General features: G+C 41.4%; 1 protein-coding gene across 1 annotated transcript in view; it reads left to right on the forward strand.

Moving 5' to 3' along the window:
* The window catches only part of LOC121379831 (NACHT domain- and WD repeat-containing protein 1-like), a 15,413-nt gene extending 801 nt beyond the window's left edge, over positions 1-14,612 (forward strand). Inside the window, exons 2-8 of the mRNA XM_041508482.1 lie at positions 269-465; positions 1,356-1,523; positions 2,235-2,370; positions 4,198-7,643; positions 9,955-10,066; positions 10,968-11,566; positions 14,091-14,612. Coding sequence (XP_041364416.1) covers positions 269-465; positions 1,356-1,523; positions 2,235-2,370; positions 4,198-7,643; positions 9,955-10,066; positions 10,968-11,566; positions 14,091-14,396 — 4,964 coding nt within the window. The 3' untranslated portion in view covers positions 14,397-14,612. The remainder of the gene's footprint in view (positions 1-268; positions 466-1,355; positions 1,524-2,234; positions 2,371-4,197; positions 7,644-9,954; positions 10,067-10,967; positions 11,567-14,090) is intronic.
* The last annotated feature ends 2,219 nt before the right edge of the window (positions 14,613-16,831 follow it).

A 16,831-nucleotide genomic window follows, 5' to 3' on the forward strand; every position in this document is an offset into this window, starting at 1 on the left:
AGGAAAAAATCGGGACATTGTTCTTGGTTCGAGAATACCGGTAGGTTCGACCGTTGGGTGTTCGAGCCAATGAGATTCTACTGTATGTAAAACATTAATTTCCCTTTACAATGATCTTACTGCGAACTCTCGTTTTACGAAATGCTCCACAGTCCACATATTTCGTACCTAAGCGTACCACACCATAAAGTAGATGCAGGTTATAAAATAGTCTGACCAAAGCTAGATAGATTCTGTTATGAACTACTAATTTGTTCTATATTTATAGATATGGCGGAAGAAAGGGAATTTTTGGCCGAGGTAGCTTATCCAGAACTTAGCAGATTCTGTGAACGTCTTGGAATGAACTGTCACGTGGTAGACATGCGCATTGGGAGTAGAATGAGCAATGATTTTATCACTCTTCAGCTATGTCAGGAGGAGATAGAAAAATGTCGAAATTTGTCAGTCGGACCTCACTTTGTGGTAAATACTGTTAATAATGTATATCGTTATGATTATTAGAGGTACGAACTGATCATGTAAGTTTATATTGTTTTGGGTGTTGAGTATCTTGCTGACGTGGTAGTCAGTAAACTAACTATACTTGTGTAAACAGTTTATATTTTCAAATTAACTACAAGCGCCAAAATATAACCTGAGTATGGAAAGGGTGTAAAAGGTTAATATATGAATGTATATGATATGAAGTGTGTTTTGTTTATCTACACCACTAGAACCCATTAATTACTTAATTATCGGCTTTTGAATATTGAATATAGGCTTGGTAATTCTGACATAGTATTAGAGAAACTCATCACATTTTCAATCAGAAGAAATTAATCTTTTATGTGCATTTTCCAACACAGAGGACAGCACATACAGTGGCCCTTTGATATACCAATCTTGGAGCATTGGTTCAGTGAAGCCACTGACATGAGGAAGGAAGGAAATGACGTACTCAACACAGTTTACTTACGGTGATATGGCGTCGGACATATGGTTACGGATCACACAGATATTGATAGAGGAAACCCGCTGTCGCCACTTCATGGGGTACTCTTTTCGATTAACAGCAGGGGATCTTTTATATGCACCATTCTACAGACAGGGTAGCACATACCACGGCCTTTGATATATCAGTCGTGGTGTACTGGCTGGAACGAGAAATAGCCCCATGGGCCCCCCGAGGAGATCAATCCCAGACTGGCCGCGCATCAAGCGAGCGCTGTACCACTGAGCTATGTCCCGCCCCTCCATTGACATAGCGATGAAAGCATAAGTAGAATCAATGAATGGATGGACTAAGCAATGTGAGGAGTAGGAATGGATTGTGTATCAACTCTGTATGTTGTAAGTTGTTTCTCTCTCTGTAGTGTCTGATCGGAAACAACGTCGGTAAGCAGCTGCCTGGCTACATGACTCGCGTGGACCTGGAGGCGATCCGTGAGGTGTTCCTCCACGACAACCTACCAGGGGTGGAACTTCTGGACGAGTACTACAGACTGGACACCAATCAGATCCCACCCATATACATGCTGGCAGTAAGATTATTTATTTATCATAATTGTTATTAGTTACAAAAATATGATTACAGACACAACTCGTCATAATCTATGAAGGTTTTCCGGTGTATGAAAATAAGTCTATACATTATTGAACTGCTACTTTGCGATTACAAAAAGGTCCTAGGTTGTGGATCTAGTTATGCAGTAAAATAATTACATCGGTAAAGTCAAATAATTTAAGAACAAAAACCAAACATTTGTTATTTATTTAATATTGACCAAAAAACCCCTCACACACATGCACACAAACATACGCACGCACGCACGCACGCACGCACGCACGCAGACACACGCACGCACGCACGCACACACACACACACCACCACCACCACCACCTCAACAACAACACAAAAAACAACACTGAAAGCACAATTCAGGACGTGTAATTCAATACAGTCAGTGTTTAAGTCCACGACAGTATAATATTATCTGTGTTTACGAATTGCAAATTATTAAAGTAAAGTATTTCCTGGTATCATATTATTTATAACCTCTTGCGTAATTTATACTTTTTAACAAATCCAGTGTGTTTCTGGTCCTTATGGTCTTTGTGATAGCTCTAATGACATTTTATGCGAAAGAAAAACAACATACGTACCTCAAAGACTAGGACAAACGATTTGAATTTTCAAGAATACAAAACAATACATGTTTTAAATTGTGTTTGGCGTATGGCTTCGGTTACAGGAAGAGGAACTGGACATGAGGCTGGACGCTGATATCTGTGTCGACACTCTGACAGAGTCACTAGACGCAGCCATGGAGAAACTCAGGAACCAGGGAACCATGGGACCACAGACGGAGAACTTCTTTAAATGGACGAGTATGTCTTTAATATATACTCTTCAAAAGAAGAAACGCAAAACCACATTGTCGTAACATTTGGAGAATTGATTTAATTATTGAATGGTGAGTCCGATAATTACCAAATGTTGCAGGATTGTTCACAATTCACTCTAGTCCATTGTGAGTAAGTGATAGGACACACCACCAAGGTCAAGGTCATCTGGAGTCAATACCGGGTGTGGCCTCCGCGTGTGTTGACAACTGCCTGGCACCGCCTGCCCATTGAAGCAACCAGAGTACGGATGACGTCCCGGGGGATGGTGGCCCACTCAGCCTGCAAGGCTGCTGCCAGCTCGGGCAGGGTCTGGGGCTGTGGTTGTCGCTGTCGGAGGCGTCGGTCCAACTCGTCCCATAGATGCTCAATTGGGTTCAAATCCGGTGATATCGATGGCCAAGGAAGGACATTAATGTTGTTGTTCTGTAGGAAAGCCGTTGTGAGACGTGCTGTGTGAGGCCTGGCGTTGTCATGTTGGAACACTGCGTTGGCGTTGGCCATAACTGGAACGATGTGTGGCCGGAGGATCTGGTCAATGTAGCCCTGTGCATTCAGGTTGCCCTGCACGTGGACCAGGTCAGTTCTGCCAGTGTGTGAGATGGCTGCCCACACCATGACACTACCGCCGCCGAATCTGTCCACTTCCTGCACGCAGTTTGCCGCATAACGTTCTCCACGACGCCTATACACGCGACATCTTCCATCATGACGTCGGAGCAGAAATCGGGACTCGTCACTGAACCACACCTGTCTCCATCGCAGTTGAGGCCATTGTCGATGAATCTGGCACCACTGCAGTCGGAGTCGACGGTGTTGTGGTGTTAAGATGACACCTCGAACTGGACGTCTGGCACGAATTCCTACCTCACGTAGGCGGTTCCGTACGGTCTGGTCGGATATCCTGCGCAAACCTGGTATTGCTGCGGCTGTGGAGGTGGCAGTAGTCAATCGTTCCCGAAGGTGGCGTACCCGGATGTAGCGGTCTTGCCCGGGGGTAGTGACCCGTGGTCGACCGGATCTAGGGAGGTCACGTGTTGATCCATGTTGCTGGTAACGGTCCCACAGTCTGGAGATGGTGCTTGGGGACACATGGAATGCCCTGGCAACGGCCGTTCTGGATTCGCCTGCGTCTAGTCGGCCGATGGCATTGTTTCTCTGCGGTTCACTGAGACGTGGCATGTCCTGGATTGTCAACTGTCGGCCAGATACAGAGGCCAGGCAAGCGAACACCCTGCACTTTTATACTGTCGGTGTTCATGTTGCACGTGCAGACAACGCACGTGCAGTGGTGACATGGTTTGCACGTGGCTGCGTTTTTGCGAATATTCACATTTTGGAACTTTATTGTACAGTAGCTGCGTTTTATCGAATGTAACCATGGGAATGTGTTTGGGACATGCAATGACCTTATATTCACAAAGCATGAACCGGTAGGAAACATAAAATCGGAGTTATAACCCATTTGTACCCTTTTGCGTTTCGTTTTTTGAAGAGTATATATCTCTGATAAGTATAGACAGGAGAAGAATAACTTATGAAACAAATATGTACCTAGTATATGGAAACCAAATGTATTTGTAATAAAACAATGGCAAAACAGTTTTGTACACCATAGTGATTTGTTTCTAGTTTTAAAGTAGAAACAAACGAATGTAGTAAACATCTAACATATCAACTCAACAAAACTGCCAACATAACCAGAGTATCAAATCCATAATGATTTATGAAAATCAAGAAAAATACGAACATTAAATAATCAGTATTATTAAGTTGCACTTAATGTTAACACATATGCCGATTTCATTTCAGCAATAGCTAAAGAAATAGAGTGTGGCCTTCTTGGCTGCAGACTGCCGCAGACACAGATCCTGTGCATGTTGAAAGGCAGTGATGATAAGAGCATTCCGTGTGGGTCGTCACAGCTGCACGACATCATCAGCAGGTACTTCAGCTCATACCACTGCGAGGAGAACATCATCAACCTGGTGAGAGGCAAACAGTCGAGTCTCACCTACATGAGGAACATGTGCACGACCTTCCTCAATCACGTTATGGATCTGCTGGACCAAAATTTAGACCTGCTCAAATTCGATCCTTCCGACCACCTGACAGAGACCAGCGATCTCGTACAACACGTCCATTTGGTGAACGTGGCTTGCAAGCATTGGATGCCTTTCGGTAATCATCAGCAGCTGATGAAAATTAGAGACGCCCTGGCCAACCCTTCGCATAAGAAAGCGATCGTCATCACTGGAGAGGAAGGCTCGGGGAAGACGATGTTTGCATCTCACATTGCCGACATTGTCCTGAAATGGAACGACAAGACCACAGTCGTTATCAGACTGCTGGGACACTCGCTGAGAACGTCGTCGTTGTACCACACGTTGATCAGTCTGTGCAAGCAGATAGCTTTCCTGTACACGATCAGTCTGCGGATATCTCCCCAGATCACCATGCTAGAGCTCATCAAGCTGTTCAGACAGATCATCAAGGAGGCCAGCGAACAGAGAACAGGACCTCTTGTCATCATCGTGGACGCCCTGGAGAGACTGCCAGACGTGGAGCCACACTACCTATCACCCCTCATAGAAGACTTTCCACTGGATGTGATATTTATTCTCACTGTCAGATTCGGGCATCCTTACATGACTCTTTTGAAATCGTGCCCACAGACATGTTTGTACCTCGCTATAGAAGGCGTGTCTGGACCACAAAGGCAGAAGATGATCGAGAAAATAATCAATGGAAAGAACCGAAAAATTACCGATGACCAGACGGTGTTAGTTATGAACAAACTGTCACACGAAGAAAGCCCGCTTGTGTTAACAATATGCGCTGCGTTGATAACACACTGGCCCTCGAGTGTTTTACCTCAGATTAATGGTCTGGAAACACTGGGCGACTGTTTTGACCAGCTTTTGAATTCCCTGGAGAATGAAACTGGTAAAGTGCTCACTAAGTATACGCTCTGCTGCCTCCGCAGTTCTCGATACGGTCTGGCACACTCCGAACTTCTTCATCTGGTCGTCTCTCACCCAGAGGTGCTTAACGAAATCCAGAGTGAATACACAGAAATCAGTGTTCTAGAGGGATACCCGTATCAGAGCAAGCTGTCGAGAATCCTCTCGTACATCGAGCCATTCGTTATCGCTAGTAAAGTGGATGGTGAGAGTCTTGTCCGGATTAAACACCAGTCATTCTCTGACGTTATTGATAAGCGATATCTGACAGATGGGTTTGCTGCCGACATCCATACACACATGGCGACGTTCTTCCAGTTTGTCAAGACAGGCCTCTTGCTGACTGCGCAGGACATTACAGAAAACAAAAATTCGGCTCTTCTGGGACAGAACTGGAGGACTATGAGGTCAGTTCCATACCACTTGTGCCATTCAAATAGTAATCCAGATGAAGCATTGAAGATCTTAAAAGATCATGTTCTTTTGAACTTTTCGTGGATAATTAATGAAATATATGCAGGGTTCTTGAGCGATTTCCTCTCTGACTGCAAGTATGCGTTAAGAATACATAAGATGGATATTGACATTTTAGCAATTCAGCGACTTCTGCTCAACTTGAGACTAATCATCGAGGAAAATCCTTCTTCGCTAGCCACAATTGTTTCCCAGTTTCCAGGGCATACATCAGCATATATCGACGAGTTTATCAATCAGGCTAAGGTCTGGCTGAAGCAGGTGCACTCTCCCATCCTGATTCCAAGCACCACCACGATGTTCTTTAGTGGCTGGTTCTGCAGTGGTCCGTTCATCAAGAACTCTTCTATGATACTGGCGAGCAGCGATTGGAGGTATGCCGTGTCATTTCGAGATGCCAAGTTCGACATCGTCGACGTCGAAACAGCAGAATGCTTGGAGACTGTCGACGCTGTCCTGCACAGACCTCAGATGTGGGGCAGCTACAGACTGACAGGAGTCATGGACAACTCTCTGAAGACCTGGGACATTCTTGGTGGGAAGCTTCTACGCAAAGTTTCACTAGGACCACACAGGATCACGTGGGTTCATGTCCGTGCAGACGGTGTTGTGTATTTCGCCATAGACAAAGAAGTGAAGTCAGTGAATGCATTAACTGGGATACCCATGTTGGTGCTACAAGAAGACGAGAAGATAAGAGATGCGTCAATGTCGGAAAAACGCGTGCCACATGTTGTTACTCTCCAAACACAACCTAACCTGACTGTCAACATCTGGAAGGTATCTGAAACCAAACCTGAACTGTTGGATCCGGTCATTCTTGAAACCAAAGAACTCTCAGACTACTGTAAGCCCGTCACTGTGACAAAAGACGGCAAATACACGGTCATAGTGTTCCAGACCGAGGCAACCATCATTGCCAATCTGGATCAGATGGTAGAATTTGATGTGTCCTTTGACCAGGAGACAATTACTATATGCATGCTGACCAGAAGTCACGACCACGTGATATTTGCCACAAACGCTGGCCAGATAAAGGGCTATCTTCTGAACTCTGGTCCAGAAGTGTTCAGCACCGTGATGCAAGAGACGAAAACGGACAGCAAGAATGGGAAAATCACGTCAATGGTAACCACAGAAGATGATCACTTTCTTCTAGTCGCTTTAGCGTCTGGTATTGTCGTCATGTTCCACATCCCAACCGACCTGCGGGTGCATGCGGTCGTTGCAAGCAAACAATCAATCACTCAGCTTCTCTATATGACCAATGATACCCACTTCCAACACTTGATGGCCCTGGACATGGATGGAACAGCTCAGGTCTACAACTTCCAGGACATCCTGAGATGTGCCAGAGAGAACCTTCTCCAGGTGATGGTGGATGAGGACCTGATCAAGGAGGAACAGGCCAAGCTGGACATACCATCGTATTATACATTTTTTGCCAAAAATGGCCAGACAAAAATTTTCCAGAATGGCCCAGATGTATCAGCGTTCTACGACAAAGAAAAGAAAGATGTGTTTGCAGATAGAAAGGAGCTTCAACCTTCAGCTGAAAATGTCGCTACAACTTGGGAACACTCTGGGAGAATCCAGGACTGTGCACATATCACGCACGCAGTGATGGCGCTCGGGTTGGGCGATCTGCTGATTACCTTCACAGAGGACAAGAAACTAGCCTGGTGGAACATCGTCACAGATTCTCTGCTGGCGAGCAGACCCGTGGCTCTCTCCGGGGTGTTGGAAACGATGACGCCTGTATTCTATGACCAAGCGGTTCTCCTGACTATCAGAGACAGCTCACAGAAGGAACACATCAAGGTAAGCAATTCCGCCCAATTAATACAAGACTGAATTGAAAGTTATCGTTATAAAATTACTTAAGATACTGAGTCTACGTTACCGTTATGAACTTAGTTTTAAGTCACTGAGCGTAAGTTATTGTTACAAAATTAGTTAAGATACCAAGTCTAAGTTAACAGTATAAAATTAGTTAATATAATGAGTCTAAGTTTTTGTTATACAATTAGTTAATATAAGATACTGAGTTTAAGTTATCGTTATAAAATTAGTTATGTGACCGAGTCTAAGTTATCGTTATAACATTAGTTACTGAATTTCCACAAAAAACCCCACCTTTAATGTGAGTCATCTAGTCAGTATAAGAAACTACTAATATAAAGCTAGTAAAGTTGTAAACGTATTGATCTCAAAACGGGATATCTAATACACAAAATATACATGCACCCAAAGATGTTAAAGGAATGCTAAAGCAAGGCTTTTGGACTGGTGTGCATATTCAACGATACATAATGCATATTATTGCTTAATACTAACAAGTATAATCGTATAGTTAATTAATAAAACGGTTAAATGTGATGGCTATTATATATAACGGGCGCAGCCATTTTGTACCATCCCAGTGAATACGTGAGCTGGTGGTTACATAATACCTAACATGTCACGTCAGGAATTAGTCTTCGAACTGAAGAAAAACATACCTGATTTTTGCGGATGCATCGCAATGTTCTGTAATAATAATCATCCCAGTAACACAGCAACATGTATATGTGGTTTATTTTTCAATACAAAATAAACCACCATTGTCAGTGTTGAAATAACTGTATTATATTTTGTATATAAATTAACCCACGTACTGAAATAATAGTCGAAGTGTTTTCTTGGTTAATTGGTCTTTTCTTTTCTTTCCGTGGCCTGTACCTGTGGTACTTGATTGGCAGGTGTATATTTAGCCGGTCCCTAGACACTGTGTCTAGACACACTAAAAAGACGTGCCTCTTTTATTAAGTTCACAGGGTATTTTGTGATAACCTCAAATCGTAATGGACTTTACCAGCTTTATTACTGTAAGTAATTCTGTATCACCCTTGATTAAGTAGACTTTCCCATCTAACATCACAAAACTGACCAATTACGTAGTCCCAGAGAAAAGAGAATTATCACTTGGGTATCGTGAGTGGTCGTTTTTGCTCGAACGTATCATACCAATAGGCCTAATAATATGCATTTTTTCTTTGGATTTTTTTAAAAGAAAAAAACCCCTATAACTCCATTTCGTTATATTGATGCAAATTGAAATATATTTAGTTAAATAGTTTATTATACTATCAAGTCATTTATGTTGTTTTACAAGTCAGGTTGATGAAAGCGAACCGCCTTGTCGTAAATTAGAGCATTTGTTTACACTGTGCATAATAGAGAAGTTGGACCTGAGCTGACGTCACTTCGCCCCAAGCTATACCACCGGACGCCACAAAAACGAAACAAAATGGCTGCCCCCAGTTAGCAGGAATAATCATGGTTTTTCATTTGTCAGTATCAGTGTCAGTGTCAGTATGTGTTGGTGGTCCGGGTATACATCTTTCCAACACATAAGGCTCTTGTCGGAGTTTAGTCTACCGTTAAAACAAATATCTAGGTTTTTGTAAAACTACGATTATATCGTATCCACAAAATCCACAAAACAGACCATTATTTTCAATAACTGTGTCATATTAAGGTTCAGTAATTGACGGACATGATACGAAAAGAGAAAAGACGGATCAAATTTGTAATCGTCTACAAATAACAGATAACAATTTTATCAGCATCAGAGATGGGGTAATCGTAATCAGTAATCGTAATCGATTGTAATTGATTACATGTTTTCATGTAATCGCAATCGTAATCGATTACATTGTTTGAGAATGTCATGTAATCACAATCGTAATCGATTACATTGCTAATGTAATCGTTATCAGCGATTATTTTCATGATTAATCATAATTATTTACTAAACTTAGATGTGTTTAACAGTGCCTATAGTAGAACTGATCTCCCATTGTCTACTACTCTCATAGTAGAACTATTATTTGCCTTGAGAAACAAGGGATCATAACGTCTGGATTATCAAATGAATGTTACCCAGGGGATGAAGACACACATTCACATACTGGTATCTATCGTGTTTACGTTTATATATATATATATATATATATATATATATATATATATATATATATATATATATATATATACACACACACACTTAGTTTTAAAGAAACTTAAACGTTAAACAATATAATGAATGAATGAACAACCTCATGGATAAAAATATTTTGTTTATTTCAAGGTTATTTACAGTCCTCAGCGATCGATAGCTCCTCTACATAAAGACAAGATCCTGGCGAGTGTGATAAGCGGCGACAAAAACAAACTGGCTCTACTGACTTTCACTCACCATGGTAAGCGTACTTGAACAATACACTGGACGATATCGACACAGCATGGTAATCGTACTTGAACAATACACTGGACGATATCGACACAGCATGGTAAGTGTACTTGAACAATACACTGGACGATATCGACACAGCATGGTAAGCGTACTTGAATAATACACTGGACGATATCGACACAACATGACAAGCGTATTTGAATAATACACTGGACGATATCGACACAAAATGGTAAGCGTACTTGAATAATACACTGGACGATATCGACACAGCATGGTAAGCATACTTAAATAATACACTGGACGATATCGACACAACATAACAAGCGTACTTCACTGATTCACTTCACTATCACATCAGCATAATCATTCGATATCATTGAAAATGCATGACTACATGCACGCAATAACTATCGTCCATTAACCTAGCTATGAAAGAAACATGTCATTAAGCTATATGTATGTAACTAATCTGCGAATAGCAGATATGATTTGTAACAATGCACGAGGGATGAAATCCTCAGTAAAGAATCTCTTTGCGAGTGGCTGTCCTTCAATAGACGAGGAACTAGATAGAGATTCACAGAATGAAACACTTATTTAGCCAAATGCCCATACGACTCTGTATTGTGCAGAGATACGGCACCGATAATGCATTATGGTTTTGTTGTTCAGATTAAATTCTAACCACAAATGCCATATCAACTATTTGGCTGAAGGCTAATGACGATGGGTTTGATACGCTTAACTTTCAGAAATAAAAGACCGCTATCATCACCATTTTGATAGTTATTCATGAGTACATATCATCACGACTTTGTAAAATACCACTCTTGGTTTGTTTTGTCATTCTTATTAAATATAACCGTAAGCATGATCTTTATGCGTAAATATACCTTATGTTTCAGTGTTCTACTTCACCGTTGTTGATCTCAGCAACCACGACGAGGCCGTGACTCCGCTCCACCTTGGTAACGTCGCCGGAGCCGTGTCGGCGAATCGTGCCAAGTTCACGTTCACGCAAGATCTCGACATGATCCTGGCGTACATCCGAGCAGACGACAGGAGGACGATGTTCGTCTGCTGGAACCTGCGACCTTTGACCCGGGAGTCGAACCTCTCGCAGACGTCAGACGAGAAGAGGCCCCAAGACGAGATTCACGCCGAGAGCGTGAACGTTCTTGACATCAGAGCGACGAGCGCCTTCTTCATCAACACGAAGGACGTGGCTATCGGGACGACTACCGGGGAGATATACATCCTCGATACGTTCTCGTTGAACATCACAGAGGTGTTCACCAAGGATTCCGTCCTCTCCAGCAAGACATTTGCAGACAGTCATCGTCGGTCTAAAAGCCACGGTCAACCCAAGCCACATCGGTCGGCGGTGAAGCACATGTACTTAACTCCGGATCAAGGACACATGCTGTCCATTGATTCCTACAGAATATGCGTGTGGAACATGAAGAACCTGTTCATGGCATTCGCGACACCAGCCAGTGAAAAGGTATAAATGAAATTGAAAATGCAAGGCTGTATTAGAAATTTGTAAATGTATTGTATTGTCTGTCAGTTGTATCTCGAATGGCACCACAAAAACCTGCATCCTTCTTTACTGGTTAACTTGGACAGATGGAAAGGCTAATATTTTACACCGTATATGATATTATGAGTATATCTGTGGTAACAATTTCAAGTATGAAGGTTTAAGGTTTTTTAAAATAATAACAGAATTAAAATCAGTAAAGATTGTTACAGCTTTTTGGCCACCCGACATATTGTGTTTGAATTGTGGATTTTAAAATATTATCTATGAGTCACAGATACCGCAAAGCCTTGAATAAAATCCTAGGCTTCTATTTATTTCACGATGCTCAAAGATCCGGGCCCAAATTCATAAAACCTTGCTAAGCCTAGCTGTTTGCTAAACTGACCTCTAACGCTTGTGTTTTTTGCCAAGTCACATTAATAAAACTATGCTAACTATAGCAAGCGTCTAAGATGATTCCTAAGTCTAGAGTTGATCGGGTTGTATCTCCAAATCACTAGTAAGCTGCTAAGTGATTTGTCTGTTGGGATGTCAGATGGTAAATATGTAATGGAAAATATTACACTGGTGTTATAACACGCAGAGCCGTCCAGCATTCATTCGTTTTAAGTTATGTTCGTGCTTATATCCAATTAAGATTCAAACACGCTGTCCTGGCACATACCTGTACATGATTCAGAATTTCTAACTAATCTGACAAAAAAACAAACATATATAAAAGTGAACGTACATGAGCGAAAATATTAAATTGTACTTTCTGCTATATTGATGACCTCGTAGCATTCGATAATTATATTACACTGATAACAGTTCACCTTGCATTGATTTATCAACCAAAGTTAGAAATAAAGGTTAACAACAGAAAGTAATTCTGTTAGGTCAGGTCAGGTTATAGGTGTTAACGTGCACATTCATAACAAGCTGTTGTATTACACGCCTGTCATGGACGCAGGTGTCGACACTCGCCGGCTGCCCGGTCCAGGACAGGAAAAGGTTTGGGGTGGGTGGGAGAGATGGTTAGTTTTGTTGCTCTTGAATTTGAAAATGTCCTGTAGAATTAAGGTCAATCAGAAAATGTTGTGTATTTTCTTAAAGCTAATTTCCAAGTACTTCAAAATGTTTTATAGCCAACATGTAGATGCCATTTTGATGATATGACGTATCAGTGACAAACATGAAATGGGATGATATACCTTTTGCTGAAAACGTTTGAGGACTACACCTGTGCTCTTAACAAAGTGATTGGCGATGATACAATTGTTATCAACGTAATGTGATTTGTTTTTCATAAATATGTTCATTATTAACGGAACTGATCATAGTTCTGAGGTACACATACCTTTTCTGTTACTAAGGTTATAATAAGCAAATGCCGAAAATATGTAACATGTACCTTGGGTTAATACACTGGGTTAATAGGCCTACTTTTAACTTCTGTTGTGTGCTAGAATTTCATTATATTGAAAAAAAAAAAAACCAAAAAAAAAAACCCCTTAATAACACAAATACAATCTACAAAATAATCGAAAATCGTTGTTTTAAATTATCAATTTTTAAGTCCCATATGCCAGAAAAACGCGTTTTACACTTTCAGAGATTTCAAAATTTCCGGAAGAGTATGGCTCTGGATCCTCATACAAAGTTCAGGCGCTTTGCACCCTCATGCAACTTCATATCCAAAAGGTCCCGACAAATACATAGTCGAACCCTCCCATTCGAAATACTGGCTACGGGCCTGATAGTTTGATAGTCAACCATGAAGCGACATCCTTAACAAGCTTTTTTGTATTACTTGTTTGTGTGTGGCGGTGAACTAATTAAAAGCTTGCATGCATCTAGTAACCAACTAAGTTAGGAAGCTTTTGTGAATTTGGGCTCCGGCCTCTAATCACATTATCAAACTTACCGATACATCTTTCAAAGAATAACAAAGTCAATCGCCTATCCTACATTCTTTTGCTTAGAAGATATTGAAGATATAATCTTGATTACGTGAAATAACTTTCCTCTTCTTGCCATGTCGTCATAAACTTTTAATTGTCATTAAACGGAAGTGTCGAGAATAAAGCGGTTATTACTCTAACAAAGCTATAATAGCAAAAAACATGTCTTTATATAAGCAGGCCTCTATTCAAGGCAGCTTTTATATTTTGTGTTCGTTACGCAGGCCTCTATTCAAGGCAGCTTTTATATTTTGTTTTCGTGACGCAGGCCTCTATTCAAGGCAGCTTCTATATTTTGTTTTCGTGACGCAGGTCTCTATTCAAGGCAGCTTCTATATTTTGTTTTCGTGACGCAGGCCTCTATTCAAAGCAGCTTCTATATTTTGTTTTCGTAATGCAGGCCTCTATTCGAGTGTTTACTGTATTGTGTATTACCTATGTTGGTGTGATTGCTTTACATTGCTCTTAACGCTTTGCCGTTTCATGTTTATGCTTTTTTACGCCATGCTTACGCTCTATCATTTATTCTTCTCACGAAGAATATCTCTTTGCAGCTGATGAACGCTGACCTGTCCCACGACGGAAAGCTGTTGGTCGGAGGTCTGTCTAACGGAGTTGTCCGTCTCTGGGCCGTGTACCACAAGCAGCTGATCTGCACGTTCAGGATTCCCGCCACTTTGAGTCACGTGTGTCTGACGTCAGACAACGGCAGAGTTGTCGCTCTTGTGTCCGACAACGAAAGAAAACACATCGTTGTATTTGAAGCCCGCAACGCGTATGAATACTTTATAGATCGGCCAGACGATAAAGTGATTATGCCACCTAGCGGGAAGAATAATATGTGAAGAAATGTACGTGACATATTGAGCTTTCATTACAAACCTGAATGATTAGTCGCTCCTGCTATTTTTGTGTTAGTATTAAACAAGTGCTATAAAACTTCATCTTCATGGTGAATAATATTATCGACTAAGCAAGAATGTCTGTCGATGTCGGTGTGCCCAGGACAAATGTTTCCATATTTTCGTGAATACCATTTAAAAAACAAAACTAATATAATAAAACTGACACATCAATTATCAGTTGCATTCTTCAGTTACATATTACTTATTACATGTAGTTACGTCATTATCAGTTACCTATAGAATATTAATTACGTCATTATTCAAACTTACCAAATGTTTGACATCTAGTAGCCGATGATTAATTAATCAATGTGCTCTAGTGGTGTCGTTAAACAAAACATTTAACTGATATATTCAAATTCCAACCAGTGCACCACAACTGGTCAAAGGCTGTGGTATGTGCTTTCCTGTCTGTGGGAAAGTGCATATAATTTCAATTTCAACATATTTTCGTACTTATATCCAATTACGGTTCAAGCACAGTGCATATAAAAGATCCCTTGCAGTCAACAGACGAAACCCACTACATCTATTCTAGAGCATATAAAAGATCCCTTGCTGCATTAGGAAAAATGTAGCGGGTTTCCTCTGTAAAAATGTAGCGGGTTTCCTCTGCTGACTACAAGTCAGCATGACCAAATGTCTGACACCCAATAGCCGAGGATTACTTAGGCAATGTGCTGTTCTTGATATATTCAAAATTAATGCCATCATTTTAAAAATGGTGTTCCCAGGGGAGATAACTCGTGTTAGACTATATCATCAGTGTTAAGTCCCTTGCATTATTAAGCGCATTTGTATCCATATATCACTTTAAGATGTGTGTAAGTTGAAATTATTTTTTTATAGCAGTAGAATATTTCTCGCACTAGAATATTTGTATGGCGTCAGATGAAATTTCCAAAATATAATTTCTGTTTTCCGAATTACATGCTTTGCTTCAATCGCACAATGAAGTCGACAAAACCGTATTTCGATATCAAAATCGTATGTCTGCACAAAGTAGAGTCGAAAAGACGTTAAGCAAAGTCGTGATTGCATAGATTATCCACTATCAGGTGCTCGTCCTTAGTAGGACAGCCACTCCTCGTATGAGATAAGTAACAGGATGTTTCATCTCTCTTGCAAGACTCGTAGCAGGATTGCCGCTCTCAAGACAAGTTTAGAAAACCCAAATTTGCACAGGATAGAGCTCAATGGAATATATGCACTCGTGAATCACTGTAAAGCAGTAAAGATAGGTCTTCGCGAAAGGTGACCATATCCTGCCCGACCGGTGGCACATTTGTAAACACAACATACAGCCATCAAGTCCATAGTTAAAATGCACATGATTTTCACCAAAAATATAAGTACTTAATAAGGAGTCGGACAAAAGAAAACCGGCTCCAAGTACACACTTGCTTTGCACCCAGAGGGGGTCAGACAAAAGAACACCCCCCCCCCCTCCCTACCCAAACCCCAAAACCTACTTGCTGCTGGTGTACTAGACGGATAACATCGAATGGGAAAGATGGAAGACGAGGAAGCAAGAGGAAAGATAGACGAAGGAACGGACGGAAAGAGGACACCGACAGGAACAATTGCTTCGAGTCCCCCCTGGGTTGTCGTGCCACGATCTAAGGGCCCCTATGGGCAACCTAAGGAGACAACGCAACGCCATCTAGGTCCCCTTAACGAGCTACTCTGGCTTACTAATCTTCCAAAACTATACGTAGCTTCCTTCTTTAATTTTTGATGGACCTTTCAAATTGCGCCTAATTTCCTTCACAAAAATGCGCACCAATTCTCTTTGGCTTAATCCTACGAAGGGGCGGGACGTAGCCCAATAGTACAGCGTTCGCTCGGTCGATCCCCGTCGGTGGGCCCATTTGGGCTATTTCTCGTTCCAGCCAGTGCACCACGACTGGTATATCAAAGGCCGTGATATGTACTACCCTGTCTGTGGAATGGTGCATATAAAAGATCCCTTGCTGCTAATCGGAAAGAGTAGCCCATGGAGTGGCGACAGCGGGTTTCCTCTCTCAATATCTGTGTGATCCTTAACCATATGTCTGACGCCATATAACCGTAAATAAACATAAAGATGTATCGTATTTAGTAGATATATCCTTCAAATGTCTACATGCAACGTTTTCAATGCTCTCGGGAGTCCCTGGTTATCATAATCCTGTTAGAACAAATTCTGTGCCAGAATGATATGGCGTTGTTTGAAATCTGCATACAATCAGCATGCCCTAAGGTTTCATAGAACTTGTGATGTGTAGACACCAAAAAGCTGGAACAGAAGGTATAGTGTTCGATATATAGGGAAAATCGACTATTGTAAAGTTGAAGTAATCCTTTTGTCATACAGCTTAGTCTGGAGGCACGTA

The sequence above is a fragment of the Gigantopelta aegis genome, chromosome 8 (genome assembly GCF_016097555.1).
Source record: "Gigantopelta aegis isolate Gae_Host chromosome 8, Gae_host_genome, whole genome shotgun sequence".
NCBI classification, from domain to species: Eukaryota; Metazoa; Mollusca; class Gastropoda; order Neomphalida; family Peltospiridae; genus Gigantopelta; species Gigantopelta aegis.